Genomic DNA, 26,201 nt, shown 5'->3' with positions numbered 1-26,201 from the left:
GAATCATTGAGTCTTTTATCCTCCCCCAGCTTAATTGTAAATAATGAGTGTTTTCTGGGATGGGGGTGAAGAGGTGGGGGTGCACCACAGATTACAGACTGTCTTAGTCTGTCTGTGAATTAGAAATGGGCAGGATGAAAGGCTGCTTGAGTCTGAGCCAGAACGCTGGGCCAATCATCACGAGATGTGATCACGTTTCCTTTCTGCAAAAACTGAACTCTGAGGATGGAGTCTTTTTGAACAGTTAGGTAGGTATGAAGCTTTTCTTGTCACAGTTTTATGTTATATTATAACAGACATCAGGTTTTTTTAACTCACCTTTAAAACTTTAATTTGCTTCTTTACTTTGTTCTTGCTTAGTTTTATCATGTGTAAATGGGCACGTGTATTCTTAAGGTTAACATTATAGTAACAATAAAGATAAAGACATAAAAGTTTACATTTATTTTATTCATTTTAGAAAGGACTTTTGTTCTAAAAATGTTATTTTACCTCAGGACTCAAAGGTTTGATATCAGGCAGGTATAAATGGGACTCATTTTGTTATATATGGTTTAACACTATGATTAATGTACCTTTTACTCTTTCCTAAGGACAATAATGGTTATACATCTCTCTGAATCAACCCTGCCCTGCCTCTGATTCCTCGCAGACTTTAATATATTCAGTGCTAAAAAGCCGTCTTGATCACAGCTTGATAGTTGGCTCTGTTTGCACAGAGCGCCAAACCAATTCCCAGTGTTTGAATATTAATCCTGGAGTGGCTTTTATCACATTCAGGCGCTCTGACGGGTGTTTGATAGGTCTCCACTGTAGGTTTACACTGCCTGTGTTAAGGAACAGTGACGTACATGGTTTCATGGATGACATGCAGCCAGTGTAATAACTTCACGTGACGAAATAACAGGAATAATTATGTTCATTGGCTCTAAACCATCATCACCTTTTATTTCCCCTCAAAAAAGGTCAATGAGGAGGGTTATTAGAAAAACAAATAAGCAAACTCAAAAAATAATATAAATGAAAACTGTACATCAACAGCATCTCTATTGTGAACAATAAATGACGCCTACAATTCATAAGTAATGGTGATTTCATCCTGTGATGGTTTGGAAACTGAATTTATTTTATGCAAAGGTGTCAGATTGGCGAGTAGCCCCTGTATTGTCCCTGACAGAAGGTGTCTGTTTTGTCTGATGGTAATTTTCTTATGTTGGACACAAGAAAGTAAAGCATTCTCCCCAAAAACAAAGGCACACTGCTTCAATTAAACACCTGTCCTCCTTCCTGTGTGCTGTCAATACACGGTTTCCTTGTTTTTAATCAATTGGCAAGAATAAGAAAGGCTTTTATTCCTTGAATGAAGGAGTGTGCCTTGAATTTTCTGGGACGGGGACTCGTTCACTTTTTTTGTGGACAGTAATGGTCCACCTGTGTATCAGCAGCACAGGCTTGGTTTTATATTGCTGCCAGATCCAAGTAGCCTCAAGTAGCATTTCCTCCCTTGTTTTTATTAATGATTACTGAATCTCATTTTGGAATGAATGTTTATTTGATGGCGAAATATGGCGTAAAACGGCATTAAATGGCATAAACGATGACATAAATTAGCGAAAGATGGCGTAAAATGGTGAAAAATGGCGTAAAAAGGTAGAAGATGGCATAATAAGCCGTAGCTGAGCTCACCTTAGCAAGGTCTGTCCATAAGGATAGTGAGAAAAGGAAGAGAAATGAAGACAAGCAAGAAGAAGTAAGTTAGAATAAAGAGGCATGCTGTTATTTATAGGACCAACCAAAGACTCCAAACTAAAATGAACTCTTATGTCTCTATTAACAGAGAGGAAAGTTAGTGCTGCAGTTAGTAGTTAGTATGGAGAAATGTACACATTTGTCAGTAGCCTTTAAAAACAATTTTCATGTGAATAGCATTATTTACATATGTATTTTAGTCTGTTCCCCTTTGTAGCTGCAGTCATTTAATATAGTTAACAATGGTAAATATACAGTAGGTTGGTTTTGAGTATATTTTTGATTTGTGTGTGTATTTTGGCTTCTTTCTGTCAAATTCTTTTTTATAAACTATATCTGTTTGTAAAACTAAAAACATGTTCCTGTTGTTGCTTCAGTATCAGAGAGACAAATATCTGATCATTTATTAGCAAACAAGTTTGTTTTGTTTCTGTAAAACATAAATTCAACCTAATTTCTTACCAGTTTGCTTTAACGCTTTAAAATCTTTTTGTTGTCTTGAAAGGAATTAATCTCTGAGCGCTCTCACCACAGAGTTTTCCGTCTTGATGGATTTGACGTGCAGGTAGTCCTCCACGCCTCTGGGGGAGCTGCTGTCTGATATCTTGTCCTCCCTCTGGATTCTCTCTCTGCTGCCCGTCTCGTTCTCGCCGTTCTCCCTGGGCGCCGGCGGCCTGGGCGGCAGGTCGTTGCGCTGCTTCTTGGTGACGTGGGCCTCCGGGCCGTGGACCGTCTTCACGTGCTTCCTGAGAGAGCTGGGATCTGTGTAGCGTTTGGTACAGCCAGGGATCTTACATATGTACGGTTTCTGCAGATGAGACACAGATAAAGATTACATTCATGCAGCTGGACGAGCTTTCAAGTAGCTTAAATTACAAAGAGAGTCAAAGTTGCCAAATGATCTTTAAATGTAGGATTTGAAAACTTCTGACTCCTTGAGGTTTGAATTAAATGTAATAGATGCAGTGCAACACATATCCAACCCAGTGTTCAGCTGGATTGCCTCATTTTTTTGTCATTGGAATAATTTGATGCCATAATCACATTAAAAACATTTACACGTAGGAGCTTTAAAGCTTTATTTCATAGTCTCTCCTGGTTGGTTCATATGTAGCAATCATTTTTTCCAGAAGTCACTAAGAAAGCAAAGTTATGTTTGAGGAAGTGCTAACATGATTAGCTGATAAACAGGAAATTAATTGTTTTAAGTAATCTAATACATTTCTAGATTCCAGCTTCTCTAGTTTGAGGATTTAAACCTTTTCTCTATGTCCCGTCATTATAAACTGAATCCTTTTACTTGTTCAGACTAAATAAGCAACTGGAAGATATTAAATTGGGCTCTAAGAAGTTGCAATGGACATTTTTATCCTTATTTTCTGCCATTTTATATCAGTAACTGAAAGAAATAAACAACAGAGATCTTATATCAAGATTTCTCTGTGTTGCTGTCAATTAGAAGTAAACTGTCACTGCTGTTTAAATATTGTTGCAGTGTTTTATCAAGTTAAACTCCATGTTGGCACACAGGTGCATGTACAGTATATATATACAGTGTGTGTGTGTGGCATGAGAGCCTCATTGTGTTGGGGTGAACTGATGGATAAGCAGCGAAGCTTCTGAATCGCTTCCAGGTTTCATTTTCTACTCGCCGTCTGCAGGTGGTCCCACTCTGCGGGGCCCTAATGCATTGTGGGGCCGTCATGCTCATTAAGTCTACACCTCATTATTTACTCACGGACATGTGCAGACACACAGAGGTGCACACCTGTACGGAGGAACGGACCGGAACAATCCTGTGAACTCGTCACTCTTGACGTTGTTTATCTCGCTCGTGAGTTTGTGCAGATTTGAGCTCTGAGAGAAAGTCTGTGTGAAGTCCTCTTTGTGAGGAAGGACAGATGTTGAAAGCAGCGTTTTATTGAAAAGAGGAAGGAAGCGTGTACCTCGTTGGAGTGTGTCCGGTTCTGGTGTTTGGCTCGGTCCGAGGCGTTTGAAAAGGCTTTGTTGCACCCTTCGTGCTCGCAGACGTACGGTTTCTCGCCGGTGTGCGAGCGCAGATGAGTCTTGAGATTCTCCAGACGGGAGTACGCTTTAGAGCAGCCCTCAAACTGCAAAGACAGAGAAGAAGAGAGGCCATCTTAGTTTCAGCAGTTGATAGGAAAACAACAACAACCAAACTCTTGTGTTAGTATCAATAAACCTGATTTGTAGCTGACCTGCTGAAGAAAGGACAAGTTTTAGTTTAGCAGCTAACATTCGCTAATTAGAACTAAACACAGAGTCCAGCCAAGGCTGATGGTAATGTCATTCGTTTTGAAGGTATTTAGTCAAAAACCAAAGTACTAAACAAATAGAAATTTTAACCAGACTTTGATGATCCTCTGAAAATTCAGAGGATCATCAAAGTCAGCGCAGTTCATCCTGAGGGGAACGTTAATGTGTTCAGCAAACATCACAGTAATCCATTTTCATACGAGCCAAAAATAAGTCAGGAGTACAATTTATGTGCAGAAGTTCATGCAAAATAATCTAGTAGTCGTTTTTTTTATTTTAGTCTTTCATCACGTCTCCTGTTTGACCCAAAGCTCAGACGGTAAACTGCGTGTACTTCTTTTCATTTACTGTATTTCAGCACCCTTTAGCAGGAAAATCACATAATTATATGCTTATCCATTCTGGAAGTCTGGCCAGTTTGTATCGCAAGCAAGACACTAAACAGTAATTCACGAGTAGACGTCCACTTTCATTTGTAATTACGTGTGAGCGAGTTTTAAAGTCTGACACTGATCTAAAACAGAAGGTCTTCAGAGAGTCTTCTATTTTATGTAACTTGGTATAATTTGGGGCAGCAGGTTGTTCCTAATAGTTAACGTTAACTTGTTTTTTTGGATCGATGCTTCACATACCGATAGCAGCTATGATGGATGTTTTACTTCTTGTGTGTGGATGAAAATTCACTTGGTTTCATTTAGTTTTTGGCAAAGTTGGTTTGTATAAAAAAAAAAAAAAAGAAGAGCTAAAGGCTCTGCTTCTACATCTGTGATGGTTTTAGTTTGGTATTAAGTCTGGAATATGTGATGATTTGGGTTTTTTATGATTTTGTAATCTAAGACGAAACGATAAACTGTGGCTTCTTCTCATATGCAATCACTTTCTGGTATTGACATTTTGTACCGTTTTGCTTCTTATTTAGTTTTTATGTATGTAGGTCATTTTCCTGCTGTATTTACTCCAGTTTTATGCTTTCATTATAACATTTATGAACAAAAATAAACCAATTGTCCATTAATTTAATGTCAAATGCATCATTATGGAAGAGAAGTCTTCACTCTCTTGTAACGTCAAAGGGAATTTAACTTAAAACACAGCGGTAGTACAAGTATTTCTGCCTTCTTGGTGGTTGTTTTCATCTGCAACACTACAGATCAAACAGTCACTGTAAGATTTATGTAATTATATAATCAGCGATGACGAAGAAAGAAATCTTCTCCGCTGCCGTCCCAGTGTATCTGTGTAAAAGCTGGATGTACGTATGTATGCAGAAACATGTACAGTTGTCAGTGTTTAGAGAGCGTGAGCATGCCCGTAGGGGGGCCTGTAGGGGGGCCCGTGGGGGGAGGGGGGGGCGCGGAGGCCATCCTTTACCCACCGTGCACTTGTGTGGTTTCTCCCCTGTGTGTCGGCGCATGTGAACCACCAGCATGTACTGAGCTTTGAAGGGCTTCTGCTCCCGCGAACAGTCCTCCCAGCGGCACACAAACTCCTTCTTCTCTCCGTGGATGTGGTCATTATTGATGTGCTGTGGGACACACACACACACACACAGGAATGAGTGTTTTTTCTACAGAGAGTTGTTCACTAAGAGGCTATCGTGTTGTTCTCGGCAGGATTTTTCCGTAGAAATCCATCTTATCGGTGTAAATCTCAAAAGGGAGGCTGCAGCAGAGAAAACATACGCACTAATTAGGACCACATAGATTCTTTATAACAGCTCACTGTTCATGTGATGAATCCAAATGTAGCAGCCGTCACTGTTAGGTCACTTACATTGCTTGACATGTGGGTGTGGTTTCCTATTATTTAACCTGTTCACTCAGGAGGTGGCGGGAGTTTTTGGACAAAGGGAGTTGGTAGAGCTCTGATATGTTCTGTTGACCGTCACCATCGTCACCATTGTTACTATGATCACCATCGTCTGTTCATCACTTTATTTTCACAGTCAGATTGCATTTTTTTTGTATATTTTTTGTGCAACAGCTGCTTGTCAGACTCTTTCTATTTTGTTTATTTTTTCAATGAAACATCAGTTAAACATCATCTGGACTTCAGGATGGTTTTGTATGGATGCGTCACATATGGGAGCCTACTGAGTCTCTTAGCGGCCTTTTTGAAAAGTAGTCGCTACGCCAAACTTTACAGTAAAATCCTTCTGAGTCGTATTCTAAGTCTGTAAGTCATTGAGATGTTAATCTGCCGTCGCAGTAAGAATATTTCAATCTGTTTCAAGTATTTTCTAAAATTAACTGTCATTTTTGTTGAATCTTTTACCTTGACCTGTCTTTTTAAGGTATAGACTCTCATTTCTGCACAATACTTGACAAACAAATTGACTTCTACAAGAAACAAGTTAGAATAATCTCACTGTTCTGACAAATTGTTTCACTTGCTTTAAGATTTTTGTGACTCATTTACAGCCAAACATGACTTGATGTTTTTGCAGCGTAAACAGAAAACACTTTAATGTTTGATCTCTCATCTCTGAAAAATGTCTGAATCTTACTGTCCTGTTTATTATATGTTTATTTTGGCAGCAACTGCAGATGAAAGACAAAAATATAGCTCAAACATAAGAAATATTTTACTTAGACTTAAAGGCATGGAAGTTAAACCTGACTGTCAATCTTTAAACGTGTATTTGTCGTATAAATTTTGTCTCGACAGCATTTAGTGACTTTATTCAACTTGTAGTAAATTTAAACACAGTTACTGAAACATTGTCTTTATGCATCATATGTTCACTTTGAAACTACTTTTAGTCCAGTTTTAAAACCCTTTCAGCTGCTCACTCAGATATATTGATATGTGACATCATGAGGAATATGTGACGATTATACATTCACCAGTGACCGAAGAGTCTAAAGCTTCACAGAGACGTTACTACTAGGACTGCAACTAATGATTATTTTCATTATCGATTAGTAGTTTGGGCTATAAAATGTCCAAAAATGGTGAAATCTCTGTTTCTCAGCCCAAAACGACCTCATTAAATGTTTTGTTTTGTCCACAACCCAAAAATATTCAGTTTACTGTCATAAAAGATTAAAGAAACCAGAAAATATTCACATTTGAGCGACCAAAACCAAAGAATTTGGACGTTTTCTTAAAGAGTGATTCATTTTGTGAACTAATCGTTGCAGCTTTAATTACGACTGTACAGTAACGTGCAACATTTCAGTGCAAGAGAACAACCTGACAGTCGTCTTATTTAAATGCACGCTTATGAGTCATATTCATTCTTTTTTCAAGTAAAGATAGTCCAAACAAATTAACAAATCAATATCCAATGGTGTCCTGATGTAATTCACTGCACTGCATCATTGCATTTCCATATCAATATTATCCATTTTTAATCATTCTTATTTTTAATCTGTCTCTTCTTAGTCTCCCAACTTTATGGATACATGATACTAAATTGGTTGAGTGCAACTTTATCAATAAACAAGATTGTAACAGTGTCAGAAAGTTTGAATCTCTCAACCATCAAAGGCCTTCTATGATTATTTTTTGATTTATAGATTCATTGTTTAGTCTATAAAATGTCAGAAAATAGTTCCCAGAGCCAAAGACGCCTTCACACGTCTTGTTTTGGGTGAAAAAGGTGCGTAGGACGGCTCCTTCAGGTTGAGCAGCAGAGAGAGAGACGAAGAAAAGGGTTTTTACTAAACTCGCCAAATCTTGTGCAACTCTTCCCTTTAATGCCTGTAAGTCCTACAACAGAACGCTGGAGGAGGGCGCTGTCGTTAAAAAGCAAAAAAAAAAAACAGTGAAATCTTCCTCTGGAGACAACAAGAGAAGTGAAAGGTCAACGGAAATATCATCTCCAACATGTTTATCCTTGAATATAAAGAGAGAGAAGCAGCGCGGCTCCGCCAGGGAGAGGGAAGGAAGTATCATAACGGAGTTTATGGGGAAATGTGGTCTTAATTTGGAGAAAACAATAGCTCTGTGCACGCAATTATCTCCACCACAGTCTCATTTGTTTACAGGAATCACATCAAAGCATCAGAATTATTCTGACAATGAAACACTGATGTTTAAAAATGCTGCTTTAAAAAATCTGAGGTGGGTTTATGTGAGATTTTCTACGGACAGAAACAGGAATCTGAATTTAATGAATGAAGGACACCCCCCACCCTCCTCCTCCTCCTCCCCCTCCTCTCTAATCCCCTCACCCTTTTCTCTCTCTTTGCTTCAGTGGAAGTGAGGAATGCTTAAGACCCTTTTAACCGAGACTCTGCTGGTTGCAATGAGAAAAGCTGCAACTGATGATGTTTGGATTGTTCAGATTTAATCAAAACATGCGTTCAGAAGAGTTTAAGTTGGAAACAGGAGATGATACTCGTGTCTCTCAGGTGTCTTTGCAAATCATAATATCACTGACTTTAATAACGGACACACTTGCAGGAAAATATATGATAATAAATTACATTATGTCCACCAAACGTGAGAATTTGCTGCTTTTCTCATTGCATATGTTTGGGTTTTAAAGTGCTGGTCGGATAAATAAAGACACTCGGAGACGTCAACTTTGGCTCAGGCAACTTGTCACGGACGTTTTTCAATATTTTCTGACATTTTATAGACTAAACAATGAATCTCTTAATCAAAAACATAATCCATGGCAGGACTTTGGGTGTTAAATACTGTGTTCAAGTTGTCAAACTTTCTGACACTGTCACAATACTTTTTGTTGATATTTTCAATGAAGATACTGTTGGACAAAAAAAAAGAAAAGACATCCAGTGATTTAGTTTTGCACTTCTGGTGGACTCATGAGAGACAAGAGGAGTCAAACTAAAAGCAGCAGAGTGAGACATCCTTCCTCCTGTCCAGTCACGTAGAGCTGCAACGATCAGTCCATCGACAGAATAACTGATCAAATCATTTTGGTTGTTTTTTTAAAAGCAAAAATGCCAAATATTTGATGGTTTCAGCTTCTCAAATATGAGAATTTGCTGCTTTTTCTCATCTTATATTCTAGTAAATTGAATATCTTTGGGGTTTTTGGACTGTTGGTTGGATGAAACCAGACGTTTGATGACGTCATCTTGGACTATGCATCTCCAGTTTGTGATGCAGGCTCTCTGTAGTTCTATAAATTTGTGGTCTTTATGTGCGGAGTGTCCCTTTAATTGAAGATTAGTAAAATAATCATTAGCTGCAGAGTTCATGTTTTAGTGGCTCCTAAACCGAGTTTAAACAAAGATCAAATCATCTAGTTTCAGCAGCCTGTAGCTTGAGTTTCTGAAGTTTTAAGGTCAGATCAGGTTTTCTAGTGACCTGATTTTTATGCATGTTTCATTTTTTGCTCACCACATGGCCCCATTACCCAGTTTCTGCAGATTACAGGATATGGTGCGTGTTTATAGAAGGGAGGGAGGTGGGAAGTCTATTTTCTTTCACACAGTCACAAACACGCTCTTACATGGACGAGCTGGTCTTGCGTGTCGTACTCCTTGCTGCAGCCCTCCCAGTGGCAGTTGGTCTCGTAAACGGCCTCGGGCTCTTGCTTGCATTCGTCCCGGTCCATGTCGTCCTTCAGATCCAACAAGCTGCCGTGATGGTTCTGCGGATGGCGAGCGACAGAACGAAACACCGTCATACACAGGTTGCAGTGTTTACATCCAGCACATGTGGAACAGTTTATCGCCTAAAGATTGCAAACTGTTAGGAGTGACGTCCAAGCTGTTTGTTCATATGTTTTACCTGACATGAACACTCCAGACAGTAAATTACAGTCTAAAGAGCACACGAGTCCATCATGATTCAGTCAAGTTAAAGAGGTTGGAATCTGATTTGTTTTGACAACGTCCGCCACAAACAACACACACGTGACTTGTGTTTACAGCTCCTGGTTCTCTTGTAATTAAAGCAGTGTGAACCCAAACGAAGCAAACGCAGAAATCCCACAACGAGAGACCAGCGAGATCACACTCACAGTCCCACTAAAGGGTCTTTTCAACAGGTGGCAACACTTCTGCTTTTTAAAAAAAGTCTAAAAAGTACCTCGACTATGAAAACCACAATGTGCTGCAAAACTCCAGAGATGTCTTTTCTTTCCTCACGCAAGAGTATAAACACATAAACACACACGTCTGTACTTCTGTAACACATTCCTTAAACCTCACATTATGAAAAAATGTCCTCAATTAACAAAACGTCCTCACGTCTTCATATTCCAGAAAAATCCTCCTCACTTCACAAAAATGTCCTCATTAAAGAGAAATTTCCTCCGTTTCCATAGATACTCTTAACTTTTCAAAAATGTTTTGAGACCTCCCAAAAATGTCTTCAGTTTCCAAAACGTCTTGACTTTTCAGACATGTCTTCACTTTCTCACATTGTGCTCACTTCTTATTCAAAAAACGTCTTTTACTTTCCAAAAATGTCCTCATTTAATAAAAAAAAACTGTCTTCAGTTTCCACAGGTTATAAATCAGTTTGTCCTCATTTGCCAAAAAAATGTCTCAGTTAGCTTAAAAAATAATCAGACTTTACAAAGATGGCATTTTCTGAAAGAGGTCCACACCTTCCAGAAGTTCCAGTTTTCTGACTTTCCCAAAAAAAAAGTCTCAATTCTTAAAAAATGTCCTCACTTTCCCAAAAACATTTTAACTTTATACAAAAAAACTGACAATCTTAATTGAAATGATCGTCACAAACTCCACACGTGTGTCAGTCAGAAACTGATCCTGTTCCACCCGACTTCCTGCGAGCCTCGACCAACACAAAGACACACACACACACACACACCTACACACACACATTTCTACACACACACACACACACACACACCTACACAGAAAACGTGCTGACTGCAGCATGTTCGTCTCTGCCCCACGCACGCTATCTTCATCAATTCTGGTGGCCCCAAGACGACTGCGCGCACCGCCGTCCTCATGCATCAAACCCAAACCTGCCTCGCTATCGGAGAGAGAGGAGCCGCAAATTTGTCAGAAGAAAGAGAAAAAAAAAAGCTCCTCAGATGACAATAAAGCCCGGCTAATATTTCATGAAAATGAAGTGCTCTGGCACAGTTTACAGTGGCCAGGGAGAGAGAGGAGGGAGGGAGGGAGGGGGGGGGAGGAGGGGGTGCAAAGCTCTTATCATGTGGAGTTTTTCTTTATCCGAGATGCGTTTTACAAGAGGTCACAGGAGGCTGCGGCTCCCTGGGGCCTCCAGTCAGAACGTGGATCAGAACAGAGAGGGAACAGCAGGAAGAGACACGCAGGAGCTCAACACTTAAAATACAAACATCTCCTAAAATGTCTGAAAACAAGCCTCCTCTTTTAAAAAAACAGTCCTCACTTTCCAAAACTATCCTGACTTAAATAAAGTCCTCACTTTCCAAAATTGTCAGTTTCTAAAAAATGTCCAAACGTTATAAGTCATTTTTAATAAACATACTTCCTTTTCTCACTTGTCAAAAATATCCAGACTTTCCAAAATGTTCCGACTTTCTAATAATTCCTCACTGATTTCCCCCAAAAAATGTCCTCACTTTTGAATAATGAATAATTTTGACTTTATGCTATCGGTGCTCATTTGCATTTAAGAGAGAAAAATTATGACCGGAAGTTCAACGTGACACATTTCAAATCATAAAAAGCTAAAGTTTGAAGTTTCTCACCAGACTTCCTTTGAAAAAGTGACATAATTTATTAGTTACTTTCATTATACTTGCTCAGAAGTTCAGATTAATATGTTAAATATGTTACTGGCACATTGAAAGTGTCCTGTAATTAAAAGGTCAAACGTTTGACCCTGAAAACATCCAAACTGGATGGATAACACATTAAACTGTTGGCTAACAGTCAAAAATGTGATCCTGCTGCTTCTCACTCAGATTCTGAACAGTTTGAATTTTTACTCTGAGAAACACGTTAAATCTGTGTTTTGGGAGAGATCAGTTTTTCCTCGTACCGGTGAACAGGGAGACATTGGCCTCAGTCCCTCCGTTTCAGTCTTGACCTTTGACCTTTTGGTGATCATGGGGTCGACTATGCTGCTGATGGCCGAGTCGCCGCCGGGGTTCTGAGAGGAAGAGAGAAGATTAAAGAGGACAAAAGTTAAAAGACGTTTAATTCATTTAAAATGTCTCTTAAGTGAACTTTATTGAATAATTGATTTATTTGTCCTTAAATCTTGGTTTCAGTTTATTTTATTATTATAAAACTACTTTTTACTCTCATCAACTAAAACTGTGATTAAATGTTTTGCTAAATGTTGAATATAAGTTTATTTTTTTTGTACATTTTAACTACAAATCTCGTAATTTTTAAAGTTGTGCTTTGGTTTATTTGACGTGGCCAAAAGTATGTGGACATGCAACTCAATCAGGACTCAGACCAGTCACACTAAAATGGGAGAATCATTTCTTCATGGAGCTGGCTTTGGGCCTTTCACCACAAAGATGGAAGAACAATAGTGTCTAAAATATAATTATACGCTTTAACAGTAACATTTATCTTCCTGTAAACTAAACTGTCTCAACCAAACCAGAGACAGTATGTTGAAAGAGGTGTCTACATACTTTTGGCCGTTTAGTGTAGAATCACACACACACATCTATGAATGTCAACGATAACTTAATGACATCATATAACATAATTACACCAAACCAAACACACAAAAACAAGAAGAAATACTTTGACTTTCTTCAAAAAATAATGACAGAAGTGTTTGTGCTGTCGCTCGCCCTCGTCGACCTCTCACACACGAGTCAGAGATCACGCGACTATCTGACAGGAGGAGAGAGAAAAAACCCAGTTGGGACTGTGTGGGTGGAGGGAAATGATGGGCTCTCCCTCCAGCTGTCTCCCCCACAGAGAGTTTACCTCCGGGTACGCTGTGTCCAAGCGAGGGAGGAGGGGGGGGGGCGATAACGCTGACATCAAAAAGCAAGAGATGGCAAACAAAACCCACCGTGAGAACAAACTGTTGTGTGAAATACCTGGAAAGCAAACGGAGGGGAATTTCCTTCAGCCAAAAAAAACCCCACAGAGAAATAATTCAAATAACAAGGGGGAAGACTGAATCATCCTGAGACCGCAAAGGACAAAAACACCCCAATTACAGTATCGAAAACCTGTTTTCCACATGAACGTTAACCCCAAAAAATGTTCCAGCAACAGGAGCAGAAGTCAGTTTTCCTTGGAAGATGTTCTGACGTTTCTTAACGTTGTAAAAAAAAATTCTTTGTTAAAGAGTTTCTTAAAACAGTCAACTTGTTTCAATGAGTGTCTATATCTTAACAGAAATATGATTTATTGACACTTAACTTGCTGTAAAACATCATAATCAAACTCTTTTATCATTAAACCAATGTAGTAAGTCTTGCAACTTAATGATTTTCATTGACTTACTCATCAAATTCATTACAGAAACATTATTATTATACTTCAACATGTGTTGGATTTGATTCAAGATTCTCCAGAAAGCTTTTTTCTTACTGGATGGAGGTTTACAGCTCAGTGATTCCAACCATCATCATCCAACTGATGTTAATTAACACTATTAATGATATAAGAGTGGGTATTGTTACAATATTTTTATCATACATCCTGGAATTGTTGATGTTTGACTTTCTTTAGTAGGTTTGGTCAAGTTTACACTGTTAATAGTACAAGAAAATGTTAACTGGATGTTTATTTTTTCAAATAAACCATCAAAATTCCTCCTTAAACTCTGTAACTGGAGAGTTTTCAGGCTTTATCTCGTCCGCTCTCACAAAATATGTTGATGATTCACGTTGTTGCACAAACTCCTCCGTATGTCAGCACACTCTTCTGTTACTGTTCAAGATTTGGGCACAAGACTACGATAAAACAGTCATTTTTATGTGTTTACCTTGGACGTCAGGTCGCTGTTGTGGGCGGAGGCGGGCAGCGAGGAGAGGCCGAGGCCCGGCTGGCGGCTGGAGAAGGTGGGCGGAGGCTGGATGAGAGGCGGAGTGTGGCCGAAGGCGCTGAGGCCTCGCTGCTGCGACAGCAGCTGCTGGTAGGCCATCGGGTTGATGGGATGGGGGAAGGGGAAGGACGGGCTGCAGAGAACCAAACATGATGGTCAGAATCACATCAGACATGAATATGATGAGCTGAGAAACATGTTTTATAGCTGGTTTATTATTGGGATTAGTCCTGATTAATTATTTAACTTAAAAAGAAACAGAGAAGAGAAGCAGCCAGACAGTTTGTATGATTTAATTAACATAAGTGGAGAGAAATAAGGAGGCAAAGGAGGGAAAATGGAGGTAAAGAAAGTAGAACGTATGGTAGCAAAGAAGAGGCTCAGGAAGGAAACTAGGAACAAAAGGAGGAGGTATAGAAGGAAATGAGGAAGAGGGGACGTAGAGAAGGAAAGTAGAAAATAGGAAAGACAAGAAAGACGGAAGTACTGTAAGAAGAAAATTAAGTAAGGAGTTAAGGACATGAATTAGGAGCTAGGGAACAAAACAAGGATGCAATGATGAGTTAAAGAACAAAAAGAGGAGGTAAAGAAGCAAAGAAGTACAGTAGATATGGGAAGTAGGGAAGAGACGGAAGGAAAAGAGGGAAGGAAAGAGAAGAGTAAAGAAGGAAAGGTGAAAGTAGGGAAGAAAGTGAAGGGTATGGAAGAAAAGGAAGGAAGGAAAGAAGGACGTTAGGTGACATGGAAGGAAACAGGAGAAAGAAATTAAGGAGTAGGAAGCTAAACAAGGAGGTAGTGAAGGAAATGAATGAGGCAGAAAAGTAAAGACAGAAGAAGGGAAGGTAAAGAGGAAGTAGAGAAAGAGAGGAAATGATGCAAAGTAGGAAGTATGAAAGGAAAGAAGGTGCTAGGGTAGGAAACAAATGAGGAGGTGGGAAAAGAAAAGAGGAGGCAAGGAAGGAAGCAAAGATGGAGCTATGCAAAGTCAGGAAAAAGGGAGGTAAAGAAGGAGAAGAGAAAGGAAGGAGCTGAGGAAAGAAATGAGGGTGCAGAGAAAGAAAAAAGCAGGTAGCTGTTTTCTGGTGTTTTCCTGCTTCAGCATACGAACCAATCAGGTGAGAGACATGTAATCATCACACACACCTGTGCTGAGTTAAATCTGTTCAGGCTGAGGAAACACTGCTGAATGTTTTCAGTGTTTTTGGTAAATTCTCACTCGCTCAGTCGAAGCTTTTTTAAGTTTTCTAAGCAGGGAGAAAAAAGTGGAATTCACTGGATCAACGTGTCATTATAACTTTATTAAACTAAGACAGGAAACAGTACCTGAGCCCTCCGACCGACAGGTGTCCGTAGGAGCTGCTGGCGGCCGAGCTGGAGCGAGAGTTGTTGATGTAGGCCACCAGCGAGTTGGGCGAGGTGCGGATCATCGTCTGGAGGTCGATGCTGGCGTCGGACAGCGGCGAGATGGACAACGCCCTCTTCCTGCTCAGCCTGGGCGTCAGTCTGGGGCTGGAGAACCGCGACACTGTGGACAGACGGGTAGGAAAACATTTATTACACTGGCAGTTAGATGGTTTTGAGGATAAAAGAGCTCATCAAAACCTGTTTCTGTTTCTACAAGAGTCCAAGTCTATTGCAGAATATCAGAAAACCAACATATTTTAGCTGCACAATTAAAAGTTTCTGAAACAAACACTTCGCTGCAGATATTCATGTTGTTTTTCTCGTGGCAGCTTTAATGCACAGATTCATGTAGAAGGATGTTACTGCAGCAGAACTACTCACTTTCTTCTTCTTGTGATTTTTTTGCAAACATTTCGAGCAACAAAGTGCCAAAACTTTCACAAGCTGGAGTGTAGGTTTGTTAAATCAGATTTACTGTTGTTTTGTTACAGGTTTATACCTTTAAATTCAAAGATTGAAGACTTTTATGTAAACAACAGTAAAGAGGTTAAAACTACAGTGGTCTGAAATTATAAACATGTTAATTCATGTAAATAAGAAAAAAGTAGTTGTCAAAGTATGGTGGAGGTGGAGAAGGTAAGTTGACATGGTTTGACATGTTTTTCAAATCCAAATTTTAATATAAAAGTGATTAATTGCTGAGTCCTAAACAATATAAACTACACTAAACAATAATTTCTTGAAATGAGCCTTTATAATCTGGTTATAAGACTCCTGGTAGCTGCACATCCTCAATTACTTTAAGAGATTTCATCAAGTTAAAGTCAGAAATTCACTTATTTTTAAGGACAATGATGCTCATATATGAAATGTTTTCACTTAGATTTGATCTGCAGTGAGAGGAAGGATTTTTCAATCATTTAAAAGAACAAAATGTAAAAGTTTTGAGGGGTTTGATTACAGGTTTGTTAAATCCAGTCATAAAATAAAGTGTTAAAAAACCTTTACGGATTTCTTTAAATTCAAAGATTGAATAACTTATAAGCAAACAACAGCAGAGAGTGCTGTTGGATAAAAACAAAAACAATGAAATCCTTATTATTAAGCCATTTAAAAGGTTAAATGATGGTTTTAATCTGTTAAAGGATAAACGTCAGCTGTAAGGTTTTATACAGCTGCCTGTCTTTCATGCGACACCGGTGATAAATTCCTCACATCCCTTCATCTCTGATCCAAAGACACCTTCACTCACTTGCGGGACTCTAAATACTTCAAATCTAAAAGAATGGCTCCTGAAATCCAACGAGTCACTCCCCCGTCTCATCACTTTGTCATCTTCTTTTTGGATCGGCCTCGCGCTAGCTATTTTCAGGAAACGAGGAGGGACGCGGGACCGACGTGATTGATGCCTCCGCAGCCTCCCCGCGACACTCAAAACCCCCACGGACACAGAACAACCCTATCAATAAGTGCTGAAGATTGATTCACAGCTAATATAGTAAACAATTTGTTCACAGTGATGGAAAGTGAGGCTGGCAGAGGATATTACTGAATAAACTCGTCTCTCGGAGGCACGACGGGGCACGAACGGCAGCAGGAACTTCAATGAAGGAAACTTTTAGCAGAAGAGTTTGTTATTTGTGGAGATATTTTAATTACAGAACATGATTTTTGTTTAACTTTATGATCATATGTATTGGCTGAGTTATAGATATAATGGGGCTGAATGGGGGCTTTAAAGCAGTAGTTTGACATTTTTGGAAATTCGCCTGTTTGCTGTCTTTGTGAGAGTTAGATGGAAAGATTGATACCAGTCTCTAAGCAGGACAGTGCATTAGACCTTTCTCGTAACCTTCTTGTCATCAGGTTTTAAATCTTCAGTCTCCACTTTTTGGTCCAAAAAATGTTTCTGCGTTGAAGCCAGCGGAGCACCGCAGCTCTGACATCTGCCCACATGTGGCGACCCCATTAAGATTCAGACATAACTAATCAATCTTCCCACAATAATTCCCCCCGTAATTACTTCAGATAAACATCACACGGTCTGGGTTGTACTTCACCATGTTAAATGAGGGCAATTTACTGGGAATTGATTTCAACTGTGAGGAAATGTATGCAGAGCGATCTGATCAATCTCAGCTCTGAAATGTAAATTCAGACGAGGAAAATTTAAACTCTTTCTCCAAGCAGTGAAACTAATTTAGCAGCTTAATGGCTGTAAACTTCCTGTTTATTTACCATATGTTGTTGTGCTGGACTGACTTCTTGTTTTATTACTCTAACTGTGACATTAGAGAGTCAAACAATTGACCTTTTTCTAATCAATTAGTCTATAAAATGCCCAATTTCCAAATGTAACACCCTCAAATGTCTCGTTTTTTAAGGTATTTAAGATGCTTTCACACCTGCGTTGTTTAGTTCGGATGAATCATTTGGGCAGGTGTGAACACAGCAATCACACTTGGATGCGAATCACAACAACCTGATTGAGACCTTGTTGAAGACGTGGTCTCCGTCTGGTAACAAATGAACTCTGTTACGGTTCATTTGTGGTATGATCCGACCGAGATCTGACCCGACTGCAGGAAGCATTGCGCGTTTTTTTGATTAAACCAGCTCTTGTATCCAGCTGCAGTGTGCATTATGCTTCCCTTCTCGTCTTCAGCCGACTGAAAGCAGCACGTCTTCTTCAAGTAACACGAAGCAACTTATTGTTCTCTAGATGTTGCCTTGAAGTACGTTGAAATGTGCCATTCTGCTCACATATTTTGGCTCGGTATATGGCCCAAACAATCTCAGTAGTAACAATAGTGCACTTTATTGCTGAAAATATGTTCCAAGACCATGTTACTGATCCATCCTCCTGTGTGGAACGAGTACACCTTCGTATCCCTGAGTGCTACGGTTCATGCAGAGTTTTATTTCCCAAACCACCAGTTTTTGACCAGTAGTGATGCTGACATGTAACATCAATCTTTTGTTTGTTCTCCACATGCTTTGATGTAGTCAATATGCTTACTGAGGTTTAAATCATCTGTGATTACACTCAGGCTGCTTAGCCAGAGTCCTCTCTTTTAGAATCAGCACCAATAACTTTTTTTAAAGGGGATATATTATGTCTTTTTGTGGTTTTCTGTTGTTTATATACTGTCAGAGTTCCAAAACTTGAGGTTAATGTATGTCGAAATGTAGTGAAATCCTACTACTAGAGTTTGTTGTATGGTTTGTTTCTGTAAATGTGCATAATGTCCCCTTTAAGTTTTGTCCTCATTTAATTACAAATAATGTCTACACATCCACATCCTGTAATATTTTTAAGACATTCTTTTAAACGATTTAAACAGTTTGGATCATCGGGCGGTAGCGATATGTAGAGTTGTGTGTCGTCAGCGTAGCTACGAATATTTACAACGTGTTGTTGTATTATTGGCTGAACGGTAAAAAAAAATCTGCTTTGCAAATGTTTTTTTTGAGGAAGGAAATCTATTGAACACATGTTAGACCACAAGGATTTACACATTACACTTTGGTTTGGTAAAGCTGAACATAAACAGAAACTTTGTTCACAAGAAAACACCAAAGAGCAGCTTTGAATTAAATAGCTTCAAATCTAGTGACTCACTGTATGGTCATGTCACGGTCTTTGTGCACTTTCTTGCCTTAATATATAGATAAATGTTTAAGGGTAAATAAATTTGGCGCCTACCAAAGTTAGATATTGTGTTTAGAACATCCTTCCTCGGCTGGAAACATAGACAAAAAATGCATGTTTCTAAATGTTTGAAGTTTTATGATGAAATGTGGGCACTCAGCATGTAATCATGACTTGTTTATGAGAAAAACAATACAGTGTACCTTTAAGAGAACTACTAAGACAAACATAAAAAGGCTTCACACACACCCAACCAGTCTCTGTAAACTCCCTTCCAGGCTGCCGAACTCAGCATTAAAAAACCGCCGATCACTTTACAAAGAAACAGTTTGGGGGAACTCAAAAAGAGTGGGAGCCGAACCACATCTGGCATGGATCAAACCCTCACTTCCTCTCACAGACTCTCAGAGAACCAACCGGTCCAACGTGCAGCTTTTTCCTACGACAGCGAGAAGCTCGGCTCATAATCTCCCTGACCGATTAATTCTGCTTTGTTTGCTTTCACTGCCGTCCTTAATGACTGGGGCTAAAAGGTTGTTTCTAAGTATGTCCCCCCAGTACAAATCTCTAACATATGTTATCTGTTAAGAAATTGGTGCTTTGAGACTTGAGGAGGAGGAGGGGAGGACATCTTTATCCGGGGACATGTGGAATTTGAATGATGACATAACAAATCCACAGCAGAGAAAAACATCAACGCCGGTTTCTCGAGGGATGTCTGAGCTCGGGGAGGTGTATTACCAAACACATTACCGTTTGGGGGGGGCTGGTACCATGGGACGCTAATTTGGACATTTAACCAGCTAAAGTTAAGATGTAGCTGATGGTGGAGGAGGGGGGGGGGGGGGGGGGCAGGTGTAGAGGATCAGGTGTTTTTTTTTTTGTTATCGGTGAACGCGGCGGCTCGGATGAAGCCGTTCAGGACTGGCAGTCGTATTCGTCTCTGTTACTTCCTCTCACCTCTGGGGAGATGTGTTTATTAATGTGCCACTTCCCCTGATAAATGGACCAATGGAAAAGCCCAGCTCGACTCGCTCGCCGCCACCCCTCCTCCTCCTCCTCCTCCTCTTCCACCCCTGTACTCCTCTCACCCCTCCTGCATGGTGATTTATATCAGCAGCCGCCAGAGAGAGAGAGAGAGAGAGGAGGAGTGTGTGTGGAGTGATTTGGAGAGTGAATGAATGTGTGTGTGTGTGTGTGTGTGTGTGTGTGTGTGTGTGTGCAGCCCCTGAGGCTCTCGGTGCCACTGTGGTCTGTATGTAACTGAACTGTTTGGAACCAGAAGGTTGCAGGTTCAAATGATGCCGCAGCAGCTGCACGGAGAAACATTTGTTTGGAAAGAAAAGTGCTTTTAAAGGGTCATTCTAGTGTTTTTGCATGCAATCACGTATACGCAGTATATAGTGCAGTTTATTTATCAATTAACCTGATACAAAGTTCAGTAAACAGAAGAAAGAAGAAGAAACCTGAATGAAATCAGTATTTGGTGTGAGCAGCTTTGCCTTTATAACAGCAGCAGTTCTCAGTACACCTGCACACAGTTTCTCAAGGTGCTTGGTAAGTAGGTTGTTTCTTCATGTAAACCCAGACTGACTTGATGATGTTGTCATGCTGCAGAATAAATTTAGGACCGATCAGACGCCTCCCTGATGGTACTGTGTGATGGATAAGAATCTAAACAGCCAAACAAGTGCTTAAAACTTTTTGCACTGTACTGTAACTGCATAACTTTACACAGCAAAAGTGCAAAAGTTTTAGACATTTTAGATGTTTAGTCTTATCCATAATGCAACACCATCAGGGAGGTTGTTTGATCGGTCCCAAATGTATTCTGCAGCATGACAACAAGCCCAAACATCCAGCCAGAGTCATAAAGAACCATCCTCAGCAACAAGAAGTACAAGGAGTCCTGCAACAGATGGCACACAGAGCCGTGATCTCAACATCATGGAGTCAGTCTGGGATTAACACGAAGAGACAGAAGCAGCAGCTGAGACGCCCGAAATCCACAGAAGAAGAACTGTGGCGACTTCTCCGAGATGCAGGAACGACCGGCCTGAGAACTGCTCACAGCTAATATTGATTTACTGAACTTTCTATCAAATTAACTGATAAATAAAAACTATTCATGGCATTATTAAGCATCCTCAATTCACAGCGTTTTTCTTTCACAAGTGCCTAGAACAGAACTGTCGGTTTCAAAGAAAAGGAGAGCAGAATGACGAAGATGCAGCGTAGACTTTGAGGATAACCCTTTGCACCTGAGGTACACAATTTGCATTAAAATCAGTACCTCTTAATCTCAAAACGCATCAAACAACATCAAACACACATCAAAATTAGCACTTAACTTCCTCTTTACAAATATGTGTGTCTGTCTCTCTGAGATCTGGAAAGGATCAGCATCAGTAAATCCACTTTCAAATCAGAGAATAAAGACAGAACAAAGAAGCAAACACTCTCTGTGGAGCCATCACTGTAAACAAACAAAAAACATGACATCACAACTTGATATCGATCAGAATGATGTCATTTAATGTGCTGAGTCTTTGCTCACCGTTACAGAACATGGCGATTGTTAATCCTTCTCTAGACGTGTACGAGTTTGTGTCACAGTTTCAAACACCCAGCGGATTTTTTTTTTTTTTTAAATCCTCTGTGGGCCTTTACTCGCCGTCTGCCCTTCTCACAGCCGCATCCAACAGTTTCAGTGAATATTTTAACAATGAGCCAAACCTGCTCTCCGTTTGTTTTGGTCTCAGCGCCTGCACAGTGTTCAGGACGGCTGGAAACTAAGTTATGACAGCTTTAGTGAGGCCGGCTGGCCCGGCTGGCCCGGCTTCACGCTGCTGGCAGCCTGCCGTCGCTCTCAGCAGCACAAGTTTGGCCTCCGACACCACAACACACCAGGCTCATTCACAACCCTGCGCTCTGTCTGCTGAACCTGCAGGGAAAAGTTTAACCCGGGCCGACCACTTGTTCACCCACTGAGCTCCGCATGCTGGACTTTCACCAAATGTTACGAAGCCAGTTTGGAATATTAAGTTTGTTTGCAGGATAAATTCTGGGTTTGCAACTGAAAATCTCCATTTTTTTATTCAAATATACAGATAAATATGACGTTTTCCAGTTAGTGTGAACACAAAAGAGCTGCTTTGGATGCTTCACTGTCAGTCTGGACCGCAGGGTTACAGTTATGGTAAAGTCAAATTCTAGTCATGCAACGTGACTTCATCTGGCAAGACTCTGCGTTGGCCGGTCACATCCTGTACATGCAACTGTATGTTTTTTTATATTTCTACCGTTTACCTCATAACCATAGCAAGTGGGTTTTTTTAAAATTTTTCCAACAATTTGTGACATTGAGCCGAGTTGACAGATATTTACAACCAAGAAATAACTTCAGTCCGAATCCTTTTGAAGCCTTTATAGTCCAAAGTATATCATCACAGGTGTTCATCATTGTGTGTACTTGTTTAAGTCTTTGAGTCCATTGAGTTATGTTTTGGTGAGAGTGCTTTCATCCAGTTTATTGTTGTCATTTTCCTGGCTACCGGCTTTCTAGCGATGTAACATCCTGTCTGAGGTTATTAGAAACTGTTGCGCAGTGTTTTGGCGTCTGATAAGCCTTTAAACACATAAATCTGTTTCTCAAACTGGACTTCCTGATCCAGGAAACTTATCTGCATTTTGACCAAAGGAACCCACAGGTCTAAATTTAGTTCCTTTAGCCAAAAAAAAAAAAAAATTCCCAGAAAATAGTACTTTTTATTCCCCAAGAAGGTGGGATCAGGCAGAGTTTACAGCACTGAAAGTTGCTGACTGGTCAAAAACAAACCTCCAGTAAAACACAGTAAACAATCAGTCAACTATCAATATCACTAAAATGGTGAGAAAAGGCCCTTAGAGCGGTTCTGATCTCGTCCATATATCTGAGTGTTTGTGGAGTCCCAGCAGAAAGTTTCCCCTCATTGAAGGAGCAGACATTAGCGTGTAATATCACAGACACTCAGACAGGATGACGTTACACTCTCTCTCTCTCTCTGCTGTTCATCCTCAGGACTTCTCCTCCGCCGCCATCCGTCTCCCTCTCAGACACGGCTACCCTTTTAAGGTGCCGAGCAAAGCGCCGGATCAAAGTTAGGGCATTCATTACATTAAATATACCTGCTGTGACCTAACGTGCCCCATGATGGCGTTCGCTGGAAATGTCACAGCGGCACAATAAGTCCTGGTTGTTTATGGAAAAGTGCTGGCGGAGGCTCGGCAGGGAGAAATATTGTGCAGCGTGCGGCCGATACCTAAAGGCCCTCTGCCGTTTGAAGTAGTTTGACATGAAAAATGTATACACGGCGGCTTTTTTTATTTATATGCCTCGCCTGTGATCTTTGTTTCATCATCCACCTGGACTCGACGCTCTGATAGGAATTTCATTCTCCTTAATCAGTGTCAAGCAGCTCATTCGATAGCTTCAGTGGAAAGCAGGGTGGGCTGCTGGTAGGACGCTGCCATGTTTCAGTCATAAAAAAAACTACAGAAGTGTCCTTTACTGGTGCAAACCTGTGACAAACATCCCACACCAGAGGAGGGAGTCTTTACTTCTTTCTTTCAATGGTTTTATTTATTTCTACACCCACTTTATCATCATCTACAGCGTCTCATGTGGAGTTTTTGTTGTAGTGTTGATAAATGTGTTCCTGGTTGAAGCAGGAAAATTTTGGCAGCTGCTTTTTTAATATTTAATGAGTTAAAAAGCTGTTTTTTTCAGTTTTTCTGGTCTGTTCTACCTGTGAAATGTAACTGAAAGAGTGTAACATTATTTTAAACCTTAAGCTAATGCATGCTGTTAGCTAATTTCATTTTTTGAAGCTGAAACAATTAGTTGATTAATCGTGTAGTTGATCAGCAGAAACAATTAATCAGTAATCTTTCTTCTTCTCAAATGTGGAGATTTGCACCTTTTCTGTGTTTTCTGTGTTTGTAAACTGAATATCTTTTGGTTTTTGACTGTTGGTCAGACACAACAAGCGATTTCAAGGCATCAAATTGCATTCTGGGACATTTTTCACTATTTTCAGATGTTTTACAGACAATTAATACAACAACAAAGACTTCAGCCAATTAATCAATACCTACTTTTAACATGTCTGTTATCAAAATACACTGAAACTCAATTGTCAGCTTCTACTTAAAGCTGCATTAATCATTTTATAGACCAAAAGATTGATCAGTCAATTATCAATGATGAAAATAATCAATAGTTGCAGCACTAGATGAATGTCAGGAAGCGGTGTCTTGTTTCTTGATAAGTTGATCGATGGAAAAGTCTCGTGCAACAGTTTCTACAATGTAATAACCAGGATAAATCGTAATTTCTAAAGCAAAAATGCCAAAAATCTGCTTGTTCCTGCCTCTCAAATGTGAATATTTCCTGTTTTTAGTTTGTTTTATATGATTATAAAGTAAATATCTTCCAACAAAGTGAGATGTTATATTACTCTAAGAACTTTTGATGTCAATTTCCAAACTTTTTACACCAAACAAATAATCGATTCATTAACAAAGTATTCTGCAGATTATTTGTAGTGGGAAAAAATGTTCTTTTAACATAGTTCCTGTCATCAAAATAAGCATCAAAATAAACATGTTTTTTTAGCTTCACTTTTAAGCAGCAATAATCATCTCGGCCACTAGGAGGCAGAATAACTCACCTCTGACATTTAATCACCTTATAAAGTTGTTATGGCACCAAACAGGTGTCTATTTACAGCTACAGCAGACACAGAGCAACGTTAAAATTAATTTAGAGTTGTGTTTGTGTCCACCTGATGAATGTAAGTCTTCTTTTAGCTCTGGTTTGGTCTCCACCAACTCCTGAGGAAATGATCTGTGTCTGTAGCCAGTTAGTGAAAACTCTCCAGCTTCTACCTCCAGTCGGATACTCTTTATCCCCAGAGTTACTCACCGTCGATGGGGGTGATGTAGTCGGACAGGTGGGCCCCAGCGGTGGCCCCGGCCCCCTGCATGAGCAGCTCGCTGTAGGGGCTCCGGTGGCTGGCCATCAGGTGGTAATACTCTGCCGGACTCGCCCCGGGAGGAGGAGGAGGAAGCCCGAACAGTCCGCGATCTTTCAAATGCTCGTGGGCCACTGTAGAGGAGAGAGAGAGGGAGGGAGGGAAGAGGAGGACGGAGAAAGGGGGGGGGGGGGGTTGAAGGGGTGAATTCCTGGTCCGTCCCTCCTCGTGCTGCACAGATCTCTGAATGAACCGAGGGGCCGGCAGGGCGGGGTCAGTGATGTGCAACGGCCCGTGGAGGTGCTCCCACCCCCCAACCCTCCTGTTTCCCCAGTCTCATAAGGAACACAGTCGCACACTTAGAGGCTTTATTTGTTTCAGTCAACTCTTCAACAAAGAAGCTCTAAATATTACTTCTTCTCATGAAACACTCTTGACACTTGAAAATTTAGAAGGATGCAAGAAAATATATTCACTTTTTATTAAACCTAGCACCACAAAATAAATTCAGCTTATTACAACTCTAGTTTTTCCTTTGTTTCTATCAGTTTTGATAACATTGAACTCACCAAGTTAATTTCTAAGGTCTGTGAACACAGTGACATCACTAAAAGGGCAAGAAACTCGATCAGACCGATAGTTTATCCAGATTATTGAAACCACATGATAGAGGTCAAACTGAAAGTGAGCGTTGCAGCAGTAATAATCTCTCATTGCACAACGAAAACTGTGTGCACACAACTAGAATAACTACGGTAGGTCAAAGCTGAAGCAGGAAGTCTGCAAACTGTGATGGATATTATAAATTATCATTAAACCTTGTTTTCTCTTCCTGGTTCGTTTCCAACCTGATTGTGTTTCTTGACCTGCTGGACTTGTGTCAACATCTCAGATCTCTGTTTTAGTTCAAACTGACCCAGAAGATTAAATATATAACTTATATGCAATTAAAAGAAAAAAATCTGTCAAAAAAATCTCCCCAAAGAACCTTTATTGGACAGTCTATTTATATAAAAATTCAACTTTATGTTAAATGAGCTTCTGTTTATCTTCTGTCTCAACTTCTTGACTTTTTAAATTTAAAAAATATATGTAATTAATTTCAGTGTAATTCCCTCCAGGTGTCTGTCTCTCTCTCTGCGTTCACCTGGCTTGTGCTGGTGTTAACATCTGCACCCTGTAAAGTGCTT

At 40.0% G+C, this 26,201-nt stretch overlaps 1 protein-coding gene across 3 annotated transcripts in view; it reads right to left on the bottom strand.

Moving 5' to 3' along the window:
- Positions 1 to 26,201, bottom strand: part of LOC121891816 (zinc finger protein GLI2-like) — an 83,811-nt gene that overhangs the window by 3,282 nt on the left and 54,328 nt on the right. For all 3 annotated transcript variants that reach the window (XM_042404419.1, XM_042404420.1, XM_042404421.1), the window contains 8 exons: positions 24,963 to 25,145; positions 15,265 to 15,466; positions 13,882 to 14,074; positions 11,956 to 12,066; positions 9,458 to 9,598; positions 5,402 to 5,551; positions 3,696 to 3,860; positions 2,279 to 2,557 (listed from right to left, as the gene is read on the bottom strand). In XM_042404419.1, coding sequence (XP_042260353.1) covers positions 2,279 to 2,557; positions 3,696 to 3,860; positions 5,402 to 5,551; positions 9,458 to 9,598; positions 11,956 to 12,066; positions 13,882 to 14,074; positions 15,265 to 15,466; positions 24,963 to 25,145 — 1,424 coding nt within the window. The remainder of the gene's footprint in view (positions 1 to 2,278; positions 2,558 to 3,695; positions 3,861 to 5,401; positions 5,552 to 9,457; positions 9,599 to 11,955; positions 12,067 to 13,881; positions 14,075 to 15,264; positions 15,467 to 24,962; positions 25,146 to 26,201) is intronic.

Source organism: Thunnus maccoyii, chromosome 24 (genome assembly GCF_910596095.1).
Source record: "Thunnus maccoyii chromosome 24, fThuMac1.1, whole genome shotgun sequence".
Classification (NCBI taxonomy): Eukaryota; Metazoa; Chordata; class Actinopteri; order Scombriformes; family Scombridae; genus Thunnus; species Thunnus maccoyii.
This window is presented reverse-complemented; position numbering and strand designations above follow the sequence as displayed.